Consider the following 17,826-nt stretch of genomic DNA (forward strand, 5'->3'; position numbering starts at 1 on the left):
ATGTCTAGCCTCTTCTTTACCTTTCTTCTTCTTCAAGGGAGACTCAGATTCCTGCCAGGAAGGGAAGCAAGAAGTTGGGTCCAGAGGTAGCTGCTCTGTTCTCTTCAGAGAGAGGAAGTACTAGAATAAAATTATATCTATCTGCTACCTTAAATATTGTTAGTCTAGGGAAGCTCATCAGGTTCAAACTAAATTCTTATTGCTATTTCATTATTGGAGGGAGAAAAGGATCTGAAGTTCTATATTCAAGCCTTGATTCTTTTCCCACCCAAACCAAGTCCCACAATAAATAATCATAGTAATGATGAAAGAGACCAATTTATCCAATTAAATAGCAAAAAGGAATTTAAAGAATGTGTATATATATATATATGTATATATATATATATGGGAATATATACCAAACAATACAGAGTAAGGAAGTCCATTGGGATCAAGGTGACTCTGCTCAATCAGAAAAGAGAGTCCTAGATTCACCCAAGGGGAAGTTCCTCTGTAGCAAGATGGAGATAGGAACATGATGGAGACTGCCAACTCCTCTTGTGCTTTCCTAGGGTCTTTTTCTTCAACAATCTGATGTGGGGCTGGCCATCTTCTCTGTTGAAGTTGGAAGCCAAAAATGCTGGAAGTGGCTGCAGAACCCAAGGAGATTCAGCTTCTCAAAGAAGCTTGTAGAAGACTATAAGATTAGAGCTCTCCCACTCCACTCCATTGATCTCCACTAATGAAGAAAAACTCTTCTATCAATGGGCTACGGGATTTAGAAGAACTTTTCCCTAAGGAGAAGGAATGTTTACAAAAACGCTTGTTATTTATGCTGCATAAATAATAAACATGGTTCATCTAATGTCCCAATGTACAAAGTACCCAATGGCCAAGCTGGAACAGAAGAAGTCAAGACCCTTGGCTCCTGGCTCCTCATTGCCCACTCTGATGAGGATATTCAGTGGGAGCTCTTAAAATCTGTAAAGAACCTTTACCCATCTGTTTGTTCTTTCAATAATTCAGTTATTCTTTTTTTTACCCGTTCAACTGACATTTTGAGTATATGCCAATATAAAAAAGAGAAAATTGTTTTCAAGTTGATCACATTCCATTTGATGAAAATAATATGTAGATAAGTAAATACAAAATTACACACATGTGTATGTGTACATATGAAAAAGTTATTAACACTAGTAATTTACAATATCATAATGTGTGTGTGTGTGTGTATGTTTGCATGTGCATGAATGATTGTGGCTGTTGAGTATGTATGTTAGTACATTCCTTGATCTCTGGAAATCCTTGAGATTCCAGACTCCTCTATCCAGTCACAGGTACACTGACTTTCAACTTAAAGTTATGCTGTTTTAGGTACTTTAGCACAATATTTCAGTACAAGTTGACACATTACAAGAGCATATCAACAATTGTAGTCAGCATCTAATAACTCTTTTGCTCGGAGAAGAGATTCCAAATCTAGCCCCATCCATCACCATGACCATCCAAGACCTAGCCTTGTCTTAAGATCAAAGGTCTTCTAGGAGAAGAAAATTCTAATACATTTTCTCCAATGACATCGCAGTTCTGGGCCTTGCCCTCTTTGCTGGATCAGAGTTATAAATAACTAGGGGAGAATAGCTAGGGCTTTGTCACAGAGCAACAAATTTAGAGGGTTCTGAATATATTTACAATCACTCAGCAGACTAGAAACAATAAAGTCAATTAGCACCTAGTTAGCAAAGATAATTAGTTAAAATAGAAAACATGCTTTTTCCACAGGGCTTTGGTTCCTCCCCTACTCCTGTCTTTCCAGCCTTATGATCCCTTAATGCGATCACTCTGGGAATGGTGTGTGGCTGTTGTCCAAGTTGCAAAAAGTACTGGTTAGGGCTCTGTGCTGGAGAAAGATCCAAGTAAAGGCTAAATTTTTCGTAAACGTCTTGGTTTGGAGGCCCTACCATGCTCCAGCCTGTTGGTTTTAAGTCCTGATTCCCCAGGTGATCTTGGCTTCACACCACTTGCTAATTATTGATATCTATAAGTATTTATGATCTCAAGGCACAGGTGCTGCAGGGCTCTGAGAACGCAAGATGTAGAACCAGCATTAACCTAAGTTTCATAGTCTCCCGGCTATTGGATGGACACTTGGAGCTCTTTGTTCCATTTTCCAGCTCTTCCAGTCTGATCCTGGGAAGATCATGTAACATTGAAATGCTTATTTCTCCTAGCTAATTCCTAGAGGCCACGTATGAGACACTTGACCTCCTTAGAAGTGTGCTATACAGTTAATGGCATTTTTGTTACTGGGCACTGCCCATAAAACAGATATTACAGAATAGTTTGTATAGGGAGATTTTGTGCTACCCAGATTAAAGCCCCAAAGTCAAGGCTTTGTTTTATTCTCGCTAGTACAAAGCCTTACCATCTCCCAAACCCATATCCATCATTATGTCTATGACTTAGGTACTGCAAGCATTATGATCATTTCTTGGAAGAATGGAAGGACACAGGCCTCCTAATGCCAGGTATTCTGCATTTTCTATGAATCAGTCTGTCTCTTGCTTTGAAGCCTGATATTCAGAACTAAACAGAGCTTCCAATAGACCTTATGCCATGACTGAGCCTCTGGTGCATAGGGAGCATGTCTCCCCACCTCTAGTTGACCCACAGTTTTTGTTGTTAATATTTTGGGTTTCATTTTTTAAAATTCCTATGGAATAAAGGCCTAAGCTCTGAGATCTGCATTTGGTGGAACTGGGTCATCTCTTAATTGCTATTGGTTTTGAAGGTTGGGAGGTGACAATAAAGAGGTCATGTTGGCTAGGAGTCCTCAGAGACAGGGAGGTTCAGTTATGGCAGAAATGACAAAATGATGAGATTCAGAGACAGGATTCAGATGTATAACCCTTGGAGGCCTCAGTGGCTCCTTTCATGGCTCCAAAGTATCTTGGATGAAATCCTCGGGCCAGAACCATCTGAGAAAGCTTTTTGGTCCCTTCTTCTTTTTTTTTTATTCCTACTCCCTAGAAACAAGGTTGTTCAACAACTAATTATTAAGAGCCTCCTTATAGAAAGAGATGCCTGATGCTGAAGGGCAGGGGTAAGGGGGATACAAAGATTTTTTGTGCCCCACCTCCCCTAAAATCCTTGTTTTGGGGGAAGAAATCCTTTGCCTTCTGATTTCTCTTTCTAGATTCTATGACCCAGATCTTGCAATTTGGATATACTAACTAATCACAAGGACCACAATATTTTACTTAGGAAATTTCTGATTTTCTTCAGAGTTCTTTGAAATATTCAAATGAAATTTCCTGCATTTACAGTTTCTCTGTTTGGGAGAAGTGAGTAATCAGGGGTGGTGAAGAGAAGGTGGAAGAGAAAAAGACAAAATTCAATAACATTCTTGCCTGCTGTTCTAGATCCTCCTGGAAGAAGAGAGTCATAGTAACAATATTTTTTTTTTCTGGAAATAATAGTGAAATCAACTCTAGTACTCTTCAGTAACAAGTCACCAGCCTTCCCAATTACTTATCCTTTCAGCTTTGTTTTAATATGGGGCCCCTAACTGAGGAGTTCATTCATGTACTTTACACTGACTGCAGTCATTAGGCCTAGGGCTAGGAAATACCATGAGCTGGTTATAGCCCTAATAAAAATTAGCAATTGTTCAGGCTCTAAATTAGAGCAAATTTCCTGAACTCTCAATCAATGGGCTTGAGAAGGCATTGGCGATCTTAACAGCTACCAGGCTTGGAGGACTCTTGGAGCTCCAGAGGAGCTAGCTCTGCTGATAGCATTGGCAACACAAGGAGGCAACAGGAGAACCTCTGCATTGAGTGAGAATCACAGAATTCTAGAGTTGGAAGAAGCCCCTGAGACCATGGAGAGCAACCAAAGAAGGAGCACTTGTTCAGTCATTTCATTTGTGTGTCCAACTTTTTTGTGCCCCCATTTGGGATTTTCTTGGCTGATGCTGGAATGGTTTATCACTTCCTTCTCCGGCTCATTTTGCAAGAGAGAAAATTGAGGCAAACAGGGTTAAGTGACTTGCTCAGATTCACACAGATAGTAAGTGTCTGAATCCAAATTTGAACTCATGAAGATGAATCTAAGGTAAAGTATCTGTTTGAAATTTAAAGACCCGAGTTGGAGCCCACCAAGGCAACTAGCTGCCACAAAATCAGAAAATCTGGGTTTCAAGTCCTGGTTTGGTCAACTATTGTGATCTTGAATAAGTCACTACTCTCTGAGCCTCAGTTTCCCTTTATCTGAATAAATAAGGAGGCTAGACTAGGTGATCTCGAAGTACATTTTGTGATAGTTCTTAATTCTGTGCTCATTTCTCTGTCCTGAGCCTTTAGTAAGTAAAAGAGAAAGCAAAACCTGTCTGCTCAAATAGTCTTTCCCCAGAAGCCAAGGGAGCATTTTTCTCCCTACATTTTCCAGGACTTGATCTGTTGTTAATTCGCTGGGATGGTGTCCAATTAACAAATGACCCTCACCAGGCTTTGCATACAGGAGCCATTTAAAGATTTCCCCATGCAATGAAAATGGAAACAATGCTCCTTGTACTAGCAGTCTCAGGGCATTTTCTTTGTCCTAAGTAGTCTGGAAGGAGACCTGAAGCCCCCAAACTCTGAGTAATTCACCTCCTTTTCAGGACTCCATATCCTGTGGTAATGGTTGCCCGAGTGTTAAAAGCCAGGGAGGTGAACAGAGGAAGGAATGAAACATTTATGAGTGTAGAAGTCCAAGGTCACAGGCAGAATGGTGTAGTAGAGCACCATTCTTGAAGTCAGAAAGGCTTGGGTTTGAGTCTTGATTCTGACGTACACAGGCTGCTTGTCCTTGGGCAAGAAAATTAACCTCGTAGTGCCCTACCAGGTCTCTAAGACAATATATATTGCTGAGCAGGAAGGGACCAATGTTGGCAGAGGGAATTTCCTCACTGGGAGTTCTTGAAAACAATGAGGTTCACAACACAAGACCAGTACTTCCCCTTTGCTGGAAAAAAGAGCAGCAGTCCCCCCAAAGAGAAACGCAACCTGAATGTGTAAATACCAAGTCCCTCTCATCTTTGGGGGAGAAAAAAAAGACACAGAACAAAAGACATTTAATCCATTTATTATATACAATATTAAGGCACAAGTTTAAGCAGCAAAGAATAGGAAAATCTTTGGCTGACCAACAATATCAATATTTGCTGCGGGGGACACATCACGCTCTTGGACTTCCCCCTATGTACACATCCCCATCTGGCTGTACAACACTGTACACCCCATTCTATACAGACCAGCAATAATCAGATGCCAATATTTTACAACCAGTTATTGATGTCACCTGGAATGAATACAGCACAAATTCACAAAGCACCAAGACACATACACACGGAGCAGGCAGGAATAACAATAGCGGTGCTGTGCAGAACCCTTGCTGGAGGTGGGGAGAAGCATCCAACAAACAATACTTTCTCTAGATCTGCTCTCTCATCCAACTATGGGGAATGAACCACTGCTCTTTCTGAAAGGGAAAAGCACCTCAATTCAATTGAAAATGCTGAGAACTTCCAAGAGTATTTCTCTAAATCTGCAAATAGTAGGTGGGGTTTACATTTGCCTACATTCCATTCTGTAATAAATAGTTGTTTACGAGGTGGACACATTTCAGGACAAAACCATTTGTAAACACACTGCTGGAGAGCAAAACTTGCTGCACTGATAGTAGAAGAAAATGCTGCAAATATATTCATTTATATGTAAGAGTATTTTTTATTCTACGAAGTAGCAAAATCCCACAGCAAAAGCATACTTCAATGGTATTATAAAACAACATGCATTTTCGTAGAACAGTTTTGCTCAATACCTACTGTATGTACGTACTAATGAACATACACATATACTCGCAGAATGTGCATATACATATAAACACATGCATGGCATTAGGAAAAAGATGGAACCTTTTATTAAAAAACAAACAAATATACTAGAACATATACATCCAAATGAATGCTATCCCTCTGTCCAACTTGGATGATGTACTATTACTCAAAACTTTTAGAACTCCTTTTTGAGCACTGCTATCAGAACTAATTTTGGGGCCACATTTCATTTGGTTTCTTTGAAAGGGTGGATAAGAGTTTCCCAAGGCAGACATAAGACTTTTTTTAGCATTTTTATGAAAATGAAGAGCATTTCATCAGCAGGCACAATTCCTAGTGTGGGGATTCATCACATTGACAGAGATCACAACTGATCCTAAGAACTGTCTAGGGCACACACCAAGCTATCAAAAAGTGGTATTAGCTTTGGTGGGTAGTAAAAAGATCCCCATCACTGGAAGCCTTTGAGTGAGAAGTGGATGACCATTTCACCAGGTTTCTAGAGATCATTTTTGTTTAAATAAAGGTCAGACTAGATGATCTCTAGAGTCTTCCAACTCAGTAATTCCGTGATTCCTAGATAAAAGAGTTGGCTTTGATTTTTCACAAAAATTGGTCTTACCCAACTGGATTATTCACTTTATTCAAGCTATTTGGCACCAAAAATCAATTCAAATTCACCTTTAAAAAGGCAAGATTTGCTAGAAGTGAGGACATTCAAAAGCACATTGCAGGCAAGATGTGCTCCAGACATGTTTTGAGTAATGGTGGTATTAAGGAAGAAATGTATGGTGCCCCAAGCTGATGACTTTGAAAGATCCATCACTCATTTGAATGTATAAGGTCTAGTGTATTTGCTAAAAATAGAATTTTTAGTCACATCACTTTATAGTCACTCCTTGTATATATGCACTTACATATATACATGTATATATACACCATTAAATATATAGAAGAGAAAAGGACACAACTACTATAAAAAGAAAGAACTTTTAAAGGAGCATTTTTGCCATTTTCTTTGAAGAAATCCACTTACCAAAATGCTAACCACTGTCATCTCCCTACTGACCATTTCTTGGTAACTTACCAAATAATCCATTTCCCAAGAAGTCCACACTTTTGCAGATACAAACACTTTATACAATCCACACACTAAACACATACACTTTGAATCATTTAGATTTCTTCATGAAGGAAGAAAACAAAAGTTTACAAAACATATTCTGAGTCACCTTGGGATTGAGGACAGGAGGTGAACTGACAAGAAGGAAGATATTTATCACACTATTTAGAAACAAAAAAGCGTCCATGGGATTTCTAGTGCTATAGACATATCACTTCTTTGCTTAGAAGAACTTCAAAACCATAAAGAGAACACTGACACAAATATGTTTTTCAGGTACAGACAAAAAAAAAATAAACATACAGATTTTACAAGACTGCAAGTTAGAAAACATATCTCTTGGCTTGGCACAGTTTTCTACTGGGTAACGGTAGCATCTCTGACCCTGTTGGCCATTGTTCCATTAGCTGCCTCTTCATCGTTCCCTCCCTTATAGATATCATTGGGCTGTAGTAAGAATCTTTAGGTGCCTGGTGGGTGTTTATCGGGCATCCCAAAGATAACCAGCTGGCTCTCACTCTTCTCCCTTTGCTGTCTTCATGGCAACAAGAATCCAAGAAGACTTGAACTTAATGGCTTATGTTCTGACCACCATAGATACATGTCCCTCAGTCCTGATGATAAACAGGGGTGAGATTGGACAGAGGGAATACAGATGCTCCAATGGAGGCAACTGAATCTTACTAGGAATCACTCAAGGGCATTGGATGGGGCTAACCTCCAGGATGTTTCATTCCCTGGTGCCTGCAATTCAGGAGGGAGGCTCCCCTTCATGATCATCCACAAGACCTTCTTTATGTTAAAAACAGAATTCATTGAACAACTAGTTTACGGATTCAAATTACACCTTTCTGATGGAGTTCAAGAACAATGATAGACTTCAAAGGGCAACTGCTTACTTCAGAATTCTAACAGCCTTATTTCTGAGGGGAAAGGAAGCCTCATCAGCAGGGAAGTTGGTGCTTTTCAAATGAAGGAAATGAATGATGTCCTACTGTGGAAGTACATTCAAGATAGTCTAAACTTGGCGCTTTCTACTGTGTAGATGAACTAACATCTGAGGAGTTTAAGAAAGCAAGAACTGAAGACAAATTCAAAGAAGAAATCCTTGACAGGTTAAGAAATAAAGATCTCTTCTCTATTTGGTTGGGTTGGGGGTCTTTTGCTCTTTTTTTTTGACAGCTGAAAAATCAAGTGTCAGAAGACTCTCTACCAGTGTACAACATTTGGTATAGCCCCTAAGAACATCCTTTGTATACACTGACTATAGGATGGATTAAGGCTTTTTTTTGGGATGATTTGGAAGATATTATCTAGTCCAATCTCCTAATTTTACAAATGAAGAAACTGAGGCCAATAGATGCAAACTAATTTGCCATGATTTCATCTTGGTTAATCCATTCACTATAATTTTAGTAGTAATATTTCAGCATGTATTTAAGGAATTTATTCATCTCTTGGCATTTCTTTTTACACTTTAACATATCATCAATTCTCCATCCCACTAGCATTCCTTGTGATCTTCTATTGTAACATTCTAAATCTGCTCAACAAGTTCATGTTGACCTTTGTCCTGGTCAATGAAAGACTAATTTCAGAGAGTATTTTCTTTTGTTAGCACTGTTTCTTATATCTGGTATCTATGTAACTTTATTAGTGGTATCAATGGACTGATATGAATGGACATTTCTCACCTGTGGTGGCTAGCTGTAGAATTCAAGGGCTTCAGTTCTGGGCTTTCACCCAACTTTGTGTTACTACAGTGTGACAATACAGAGCTTCATCTCTAGCCTCTGGGGGGATCATATGCTCATTAAATGCTGATTGGTACTAGAGAATAAGAGCTGATAATATTATTCAGAGGTAGTTGCCATCAGCTTAAGCCAGTTAGCAGTGCTAGTCAAATGGATCAGAGCTGAGGATGGGCACATTCAATCCATTTTGTGCCTTACTTGCCTCTAATCTATATCTATCCTAAAGCTCTGGGTGTTCCAGATGAAAGAAGGAAGAGGAAGGCCCATTAATTGAAATAAACATCTCCTAACTTCTAACCTGACTTTTGTGGTCCTTTGTTACATTAACAGAGAGCAGGTTGTAACACATAAAAAGAGCAAAAGTCCATTCTGGGCCAAAAGTCAGTGGTTTTCTCCTTCCTGCTCAGCTGAAAATTCCTTCATTACTTTCATCTAATCAGGTTGTAAGCTCATGTTTGGGAAAACTAAGACCCATACATGAGCTAAATTCCAAAGACTTGCCTTAAAAAACAAGTGGGAAGAATTCCAAAGGTATTTTATCTCCAGCTGTCAATTAGGTGAGACCACATATGAAGATTTCACATTTTTTTCTGGGTGACCATGGGAAGGAAAAACTAGAAAAAAAAGTAGAATGGATGAGATAGAATTATAATATCTGGGAGCAGAGAAAAACTTCAGGTCTACATCTTCATTTTGCAGAAAGGGAAACTAAGGCCCAAGAAGAGAAAATGACTTATCCATGGTCAAGTTAGTGGTCATGGATGGTTAGAATGCAGATGCCTCCGTGGTGCTTAATAAATACTTCTTTACTGACTGATTTGGAATCTTTTTCATGACTCAGCCCCTCATGACATGGAACTCTTCTAAACTTGCAAAGGAAGACAAATTGATAATGAAGAAATATGCTTTGACCCTTTCCACTCCAAAGTGCAAGAGGAACAATAACTATCCAACGTATCATATTTTTACATTCAATGTTCTCCCTGCCTCCTTATCTAGGAAAAGCTGATGAGAAGAATGAAAATGAAAACCTCCCTACTATATGTGCTAGTGAGGATGTGTGTGTATGTGTGTAACACACACACAGAATATATATGGGAGTGTATACGTATGGGAAGGTGCTCCTGGGCCCACAAGTACAAGAAATCTTGAATAAGGTGGCTCTGAGAAGCTGGGTAACCCTTTGCAAACCATCACCAAGTTTATTAAAGTCCAGTTGTGGAAGATTCCCTTTCGCCACTCTCTTAACTAGAGAAATTTGAATAACGGGTTAGGTAAGAACAATTTAACTTCTTCTGGAAGAGGCCATGTGGACCAGAAGAAAGCTAGTTCTGTGCTCTTAATGAAAAATTATACCATCAAAGGTGTATCTTACTTCATCAACGCTTAACAAGAGTTTCACAGTCAGAATGAATTATCATGTACATGAGCTAGAGGTCTGGGGATTAGGCTGAGGGAGAAGCAGGACAACTAGAATATAGCTTTATAAGGCTAATAGTTCCTTACTAAGAACAGAAAGAATAATGAGAACATTGGAGATGATATTCTTAGAAATCCTGGTTCTAAGAAGAAGCAAGGATGGACTTAAAGAAGGTGGGGAGAACATTGGCAGTCGAAGGAGCCTGAGCCTCTCAGGAGTCCCTGCTGAATCTGGGATGGGAGAGAAAGAAGAGGTTGTCCAAATCTGAAAATTTGGTTCAGGTAAAGGATTTCTATGGGGCTTCTATTCCTTTCCAATGCCCCACCTCCCTGATGACATCTAATTGTACTTACTCATACTGACACTGACATACTCATAACCTTTCTCAGGAAGCCCTGATGTTGGTTCAGGGATGTTATGCATAACCAGGATGAGTTCTAGTGCTGGTTATTTTTTTTACTATAAAGAACATATATAAAAAAAAGAACACATGGCTTTCAAAGGATAAGCAATTTGGGAACCTAACCATTCTTAACTAGAGAATGATTCTATACAGATCCTCACCAAGAGATACCTTTTCTATACAATGAAAACGGTTACTTTCTATTTTCTTTTAAATTCCTTTCCAAATGCACACTTATATTCCGCCTTTCCTCTCTTTGCAATGATACAGAAACACTTTCATTCATCTTCAGTCATGTAAGTCTCCTGTTTCCAACTGCCTTTTAAAATAAATGTTTTTCAGTCTGAAATCTCTATCCCTCTGAATTGTTCTTGTTGCCATTCACTAACCATCCTCCCTCCCCCTCTTTCCCATCCCTCTATATTTGCCCCAAAACACTTTAACTGGGCATCAAAATTTCATGGGAAGTTCCCTGGTGTGGAGGATAGCTCCTAGATTGAGAACTAGCTCCTAGATGAGAACTTCCATCATCTCTCCATCTGGAAATTCAGGTTTATGAAGCAAACTGCTGACTCGGCCTTTGTTTTCAGGAGGTTTCCCCTGACTGGGAGAGGTCTCTGTCAAAAGAAAGGGAAAAATACACTTTATATACATATATACACAAACACACATATATTTATATGTATATGATAACATTTCTTCCATTAGCCTGCTGCTGTATCTGAAATTCTCCCAATTCTCTAGCTGTGATTCTATGGTCTCATGAAGACCTTTACTGAAAAGCAAACTGCCACACACTATCCTTATGGCAATGATTAGTTTGCCAGATTAGTTAAGAGAGGAAAGAAGAGGCTCATTTTTATATATATCGGGACAAGAAAGAAGGTGAAAAGAATTGGGTGAAAACAGAGCATCCCTAATGAGAATGGGAAGGTCTTGGGCAATTAGAATCAGGCCAACTGTTCATACAAATATGATAATCCATCAAAAGAAAATCCTGCTTTAAAAAGCCCTTCTTTAAAACCAAACTTTTCAATACCATCAAGAATGCTTAGGGAAGAAGGGAAGAAGGAAATGTAGCATTTTCAACACTCTTTCTAAACATGTCCTCAAATTTACAAGTTGGACACAAGAATAACTCGTTCCTTTCACAATTCCTGTTGCTCTTTCTCTTTAACTTATCTCCTTCCCTTCCCTATCATAGCACATACCTTGAGCCAGATTTCTGTAAGGATGTCTCTTAAGTTTAAATAACTCCCTCAAAGGTGGGGGATTCTACTGTTTAGAACCAGAATAACAGACCATTAAGATAGTTTCAATGAATGTAAGAGCTCAATTTTTTCCCCTCAAATAAGAACTATGAAAAACTGGCCTCTCCTCACCTCTACTCAGAAGGTCTAAATAAAAATCATCCTTTACATCCATTACAGCCTTCTTTTGGCTTTGACAATGAACAGGACATTTCTATAACTACCTAGTGTTCATGAAATGTTGATGGCTAAAGCTTATGCCACCAGAGAAATCATTCCTAAATCCATAGGAGTATCAACTACTATTCCCCAAATGTCATAGGGAGACACATTACCTCCCTCATTGGGATAGGAGCTGTACTTGTGATTTCATTTTTATAGGGAAGTGATACCAAACTCAAAAAGAAATCGGTTCCTACACACAAGATAATAACTTTGAAGACCACAAATTAACATTATCTACATTGTATGGTATTTTTATTCATTTAAACATTTCCCTGGTTTGACACTTCTAGTATAGCAACGCCCAGGTGAGGAAATTCCCACTACCAAGTCAGGTCACTACCTTCTTTGCACGTTAAGAGATTTAGAGAGTGGCCTAAAGTAATGATGTCAAATTCTTTTTTTTTTTTTAAATCCTTACCTTCTGACTTAGAATCAATTCTGTGTATTGGTTCCAAGGGCTAGGCAATGGGGGTTAAGTGACTTTTCCAGGGTCACACAGCTAGGAAATGTTTGAGACCAGATTTGAACCTAGGACCTCCTATCTCTAGGTCTGGCTCTCCATCCACTGAGCAACCCAGCTGCCCCCAATGATATCAAATTCTAATTGAAATTGGGGTCACTATACAGTATATAAGGATACCCGAGGGCCACTTTTGGACTTAGAAAATCATACATTTATATACTGTGTTGTACTTTAAAAATATATATATATATTATACATTAACACATTAAAATTAGATTGGAACTATGCTTTAATTTGGTTAGGCTGTACTTGGGAAAGTTGTAGGCTATATCCACCCTGTGTTTGATACTTCAGGCTTAGAGCCCTCAGGGTTCAAGTCCTTTGCCCAGGCTTACACAACCAGTATGTGTCAGAGCCTGAAGCAGGATTTGAATCTAGTTCTTCCTGATCCTAAGCTTAGTATTCTATTTATTACACCACTCTTGCCCTCATGCTCAAAGACATTTTGTTTTCCATTCTTCAGAGTGGGAGTTAAGCTGAATAATAATTAAATATAAACTGTGTCTCAGACGCCTCTAAGCAAAAAAATCTTCCCTACCTGTGACCCCTCCTGATAGAGAGGTGGGGGGACACTCACCCAGCTTTTCTCCAGTCCCCTTGGCTCCTGTGTGCTTCAGGGTGGGGCTGTTTGAAGGGGTGGTGCTTAGCTTGCCACGACTGGGAAAAGTAGCAATGCCGGACCAGAAGAGGTCAGAGCTCTTGTCGGTCTGAGTGCTGCTGTCTTTGCTGCCCGTTTTGGCATGGGAGCTGCTGGCTAAAACCATGGAAGCTGCCGGGGACAGAGATGAGGCTGCTGGTGCTGGCAGGGAAGGAGGCGTGGGCAGCAAAGAAGTAGAAGCATGGTCATGGTGCTCTTTTCCTAATAGCAGTCCTGAGTGAGAAAAGAAGCATCTTTCAGCATTGTGGGGTGCTTTATTAAGCTGGGGCAAGATTTTCCTTCTCAGCTGCAGGACCCAGACAATGGGTTGTTGTCTGGTGCTGTCTGAAAAAAACTGGTCTCTCTCATGGGCAATGTGTCCAGTGGGCTAAAAACATTTCCTCCGCTAGCTTGCTGCTGTTTCTGAAATTCTCCCTATTCTTTTTTTTTAGCGGTGACTCTAGGGGCTCATGAAGACCCTTGCTGAAAAGCAAACTGCTACACACCATCCTTATGGCAATGTTTACTTTGAGGGTTAGTTAGGAGATGAAGGAAGAGGAGGCACATTTTTATTTACCTTGGGGCAGGAAGGAAGGTGAAGAGCATTGGGAAATAACAGAGCATCTCCAATGGGGACAGGAAGGCTTTGAGCACCTAGATCAGGCAAACTGCTCAGTGCTCATGAGGATCTAGTTTCTCCTCCTTGATGACATCCCCTAGCCCAGTGCTTAAGGCTATAGCTATGGGAGAAGGAAAACGGGTCACCCTAAACATGAAGTTCTCTTATTCTCAGATATTTCCAAGAGAAGCTTGGGCTGGTGTCGATCTACAGTCAGGGCACCAAGGAAAAAGACCATGTCTGACTCCCCAGAAGAATATTCAAAGAAGGGCTACTTTTTTTCAGAGGAGAAACTCCTAAGGCAGCTATGAAAGTTTTTAGGATGGGAAACTAAAGCTTATCTTTTAGGAAAAGATGTCTCTAAAAAGTGCTGGGGCTTATACATAGACCATTAAATGCTTTCATTGTAAGAGCATAGATTGAGAGTGTGGAGGCACCTCAGAGACCATCTAGTCCAACCCCCTCATTTTACAGATGAAGAAACTGAGGCCCAAGAGTGAAGTCCAAAGTCACAAAGGTAGTAAATATAATAGATCAAATGAAGTCAACAAGCATTTATTTAAGCACTGTGCTAAGAAGTGCTGGGGCAAAAAGGCAAAAATAGTCCCTGCAGTCAAGTAGTTTTTAGTCAAATAGGGAAAACATCACAGAAACAACTAGGTATAAATTAGATATATGTTAGAATTACTTGGCCAGAATCACAGAGGGAGGGTTCTAGCATTAAGAGGGTCTGGAAAATGTCTGAGCCCGACTCCTCTGACTCTAGAGTCAATGTGCTTCCCCCTGCAGTAGGCTGCTTTCCTAGCCAGTTGGTCTCCATTTGGGTAATTCAGAAAGCAGCCATATCAGTTAAGTTTACATATCTGCTTTCCTGAAAGCAGCTTAAATGGTGATTTATAGATTTCCTGTAACTACACATGGGCATCCCTTGACAAGAAGAGAAATAAATCTACTTGAGATCTTGCTCTGGTTAATCATCCCAAACAAGAAGTATTCCATTTTGTCAAGACTATAAGGAAACTTTTTTAAGCCCCTTCCCCAAATCAGGAATAGATGTTATGAAGCTTCTACGTATCTCCTTATAAAACTAATTGAGATAAATGTCTTAGAGCTCTGATTCAATAGTAGATAATGGGTTCTATGTGCCCTAGTCATTACTGAAGGCAGAAAAGGGGAGAAGAGACAAGGAAAAGGGGCCACAAAAACATTTCCTAGATACCTGAAGTCTCAAAACCTGTTGCAAGATAAAACTTCCCAATGACCAATTGTCCCAAAATAGGAATGGGTTGCCTGGGGAGGGAGTGGGTACCCTTCTTATTGAAGGTTTTCACATAGATGATCACATGTCCAGGGATAGTGTAGAGGGAGGTTTTGTTCAGGTAAAGGTTAGACTAGAAGATCCTGAGATTCTTGGTGAGTCTGTTTTGTTGGCAGCCCTAATTCTATGCTTGGAAGGTTTGAAGGGGACAGGGCAGGCAGGCAGAAGATCAGTGGCTAGACGGAGAGATGGCATAGACTGACTGACTGCAGGCTGGCCTTCTTTCGACACATTTCCAGCTGTCCTTGATCTCGCTTCTCTTTCCTGGGGTCTCCAACAAGCCTCTCTAACTGTGGGGCAGAGTACAATTGCCCTGGGAGGGGTCTTTGATGAGCACAGCTGCTGTCCACACATCCTCTTTGAAGTAAGTTTCCTTTGAGGGCAGGGGGCTGCTGAGACAGGGCTGTGGAGGGACTTCAAACAGAGATCCTGGCTGGGTAGCTTTGATCACCAGATTTCTTATTCTTCATACTCCCTTATGTTCTTAACCCCCCTGGCACAAAGCAGTCAAAATTCTCTAGTGTTCCTGGGTTTAGAACACCACCCACCCCAACCTTGATCTGCAGTACCAAGGGAAAATATTACACAGGACACAAATTCTGCTTCTAAGGGGAATCTTCAAAAGATGCCTAATTTGTTAAGAGAACTTCCCCCTTACCCCTATACCTCTCTACCCCAAGTTTCTTGGCAGTTCAGCATGGGAGAGGAGGCATTCTATGGAAAAGATGTCTAGGATTGTGCCTTTGGTGATATTATTTCTAGGTCTTCTTAATCCCTAATTTTTGACCCTAACTCGACAGACTGCTACCAGAAACTCCAGGGGAGAGTCTTGAACTTGAGAATTATGGGACATGAGTCTGAATTCTGTGTTTGCCACTTAATAGCCTGTGTGACCTTGGACAAGTCACCTAAATGGACTCTCAGATCACTCCATTTTGCAACTGCTGCCTGGTTTCAACCCCATGGAACAAGAAACTGGGTACCCTCTAGTGTCCCATTCCCATCACCCTACTCCTGCTTTCTTGCCACTTTTTGTGTGCTATCTTCCCCTTTAGATTTTAAGTTTATTAAGGACTTGGACTGCCTTTCTTTTTTATTAATAGTATCCCTGGTGTTTAGTACAATGTCTGGTATATCATAGGCACTTAATAAATGTTTATTCAATTGGAGAAGATTGGATCTAACTTGTCCAAATCTCAATCCTGATCTATAAATGAGGAAGCCAGACTATATAACATCTAACAAATCTTTTGGCTCTAGATCCATGAGCTTATGATTAAATGGCTACCTCCAAAAGCCTCCAGGAAGTCTTGGCCTAAATAACAGGAATAAAAAATTCTATCTCATCCATTGAAATCCTCCTCTCCTGCCTCAGTGTGGTGTGATGGTGATCCTGTAGATACCCTCAAAGGCTGTGTCATTGGAATTCAAGCTCTGGCAGGTCCTATGAAGCTGGAAGAAGTTTGAATTTGGACCTAACCATGCACTAGTATGTCTGTCTGCTGGGAACTAGCAAAGAACCAAGAGATTCATCAACCAGAAACTTGACTATAGGTGGAGGAATCCATTTGCCCAATGCCACTCATGAAATTGACTGCTGAAGGTCAAGAAAGGGAGGAAGTGCCATATATCTCGATGGCACATTTTCTTTTTGAAAAGACTGTGAAATCTATTATTTCTTTTGCTCTTCATATGTAAGATATGTAGGTCAATTATTAATCCCCATTACAGAGGAAGCAAAGGTAGATGACTTGCCCAAAGTCTCATCCAATAAGTGGCCAATGGAGGCTTAAAATGAAGGTCTCCATACTTCCATCCCTTTACTTTTTTCTTCTCTTAAACTCCTACCTTTTGTCTTAGAATTGAAACTGAGTATCCATTCCAAGGCAGAAGACTGGTAAAGGCTAGGCAATTAGGGTTAAGTGACTTTCCCAGGGGTGGCACAGCTAGGGAGTATCTGAAGTCAGATTTGAACCCAGGATCTCCCATTTCTAGGTCTGGCTTTCTATGCACTGAGCCACCTAGATGCCTTTATCTCTTGTTCAGTACAGAGACCATTAAGACTTATGGAACTTACCAATGCTCCCTTTCCAGGTCCTCTCCTCCTTCTTTTCCTCAGCCAACTGGCTGCTGGTTAGAGAGGTTTGGCGGGAGTGTGTGCCTGTGGCCGCAGCAATGGATGGGACAGAGCGAGCAGGACGTAAGCTAGAAGCATCTGTCTTTCCTGCATCTTTTCGGGATCGCTGCTGAAGGACCTTAATCATGGCATCTTTCTCTATGATTTTGGCATGGAGATTTTTTATGCTGGGGAGAGAGTAAGAGCAAAAGACCCCTAGGTTACAGACAGAGTTCTGTTTCCTCGCATAGTAATACCTTCAGTTCTGGGCACAACCCTCGGGCTAAGATTGTAAGATACAGGAATAGATATATTATTTTTACCAATCTACCCCAAATCTTATGTGACCAAGAGGTCATCACTGGGTTTTTCATTACTGAAATATGCATTAATGTGTGTTTGTATGTAGATGGGGCTAACTCTTCTGTCCAGTTTGTTATGATTTCTATGCTGAGGTCACCCATCTCATGGATCCAACACCAATATTTGCCTTTTCTACTGTCCTTATCTAAGAGCACCAAGAATATCAGGGAAGTTGGTCAACAAATATGTATTTATCGCATCATTCTTTATAT

The 17,826-nt window shown here is 40.3% G+C and overlaps 1 protein-coding gene across 11 annotated transcripts in view; it reads right to left on the bottom strand.

The window, feature by feature from the left end:
* Positions 1 to 5,093: 5,093 nt before the first annotated feature.
* AMOTL1 (angiomotin like 1) overlaps positions 5,094 to 17,826 on the bottom strand; it is a 275,805-nt gene continuing 263,072 nt past the window's right edge. For 7 of the 11 annotated variants that reach the window (XM_056794476.1, XM_056794483.1, XM_056794477.1 and 4 more), the window contains 3 exons: positions 17,213 to 17,439; positions 13,100 to 13,432; positions 5,094 to 11,180 (listed from right to left, as the gene is read on the bottom strand). In XM_056794476.1, coding sequence (XP_056650454.1) covers positions 11,074 to 11,180; positions 13,100 to 13,432; positions 17,213 to 17,439 — 667 coding nt within the window. In that variant the 3' untranslated portion in view covers positions 5,094 to 11,073. The remainder of the gene's footprint in view (positions 11,181 to 13,099; positions 13,433 to 17,212; positions 17,440 to 17,826) is intronic. The other 4 variants (XM_016433903.2, XM_007494990.3, XM_056794479.1 and 1 more) reach the window with 1 other exon arrangement.

This window comes from Monodelphis domestica, chromosome 4 (genome assembly GCF_027887165.1).
Source record: "Monodelphis domestica isolate mMonDom1 chromosome 4, mMonDom1.pri, whole genome shotgun sequence".
Taxonomy (NCBI): Eukaryota; Metazoa; Chordata; class Mammalia; order Didelphimorphia; family Didelphidae; genus Monodelphis; species Monodelphis domestica.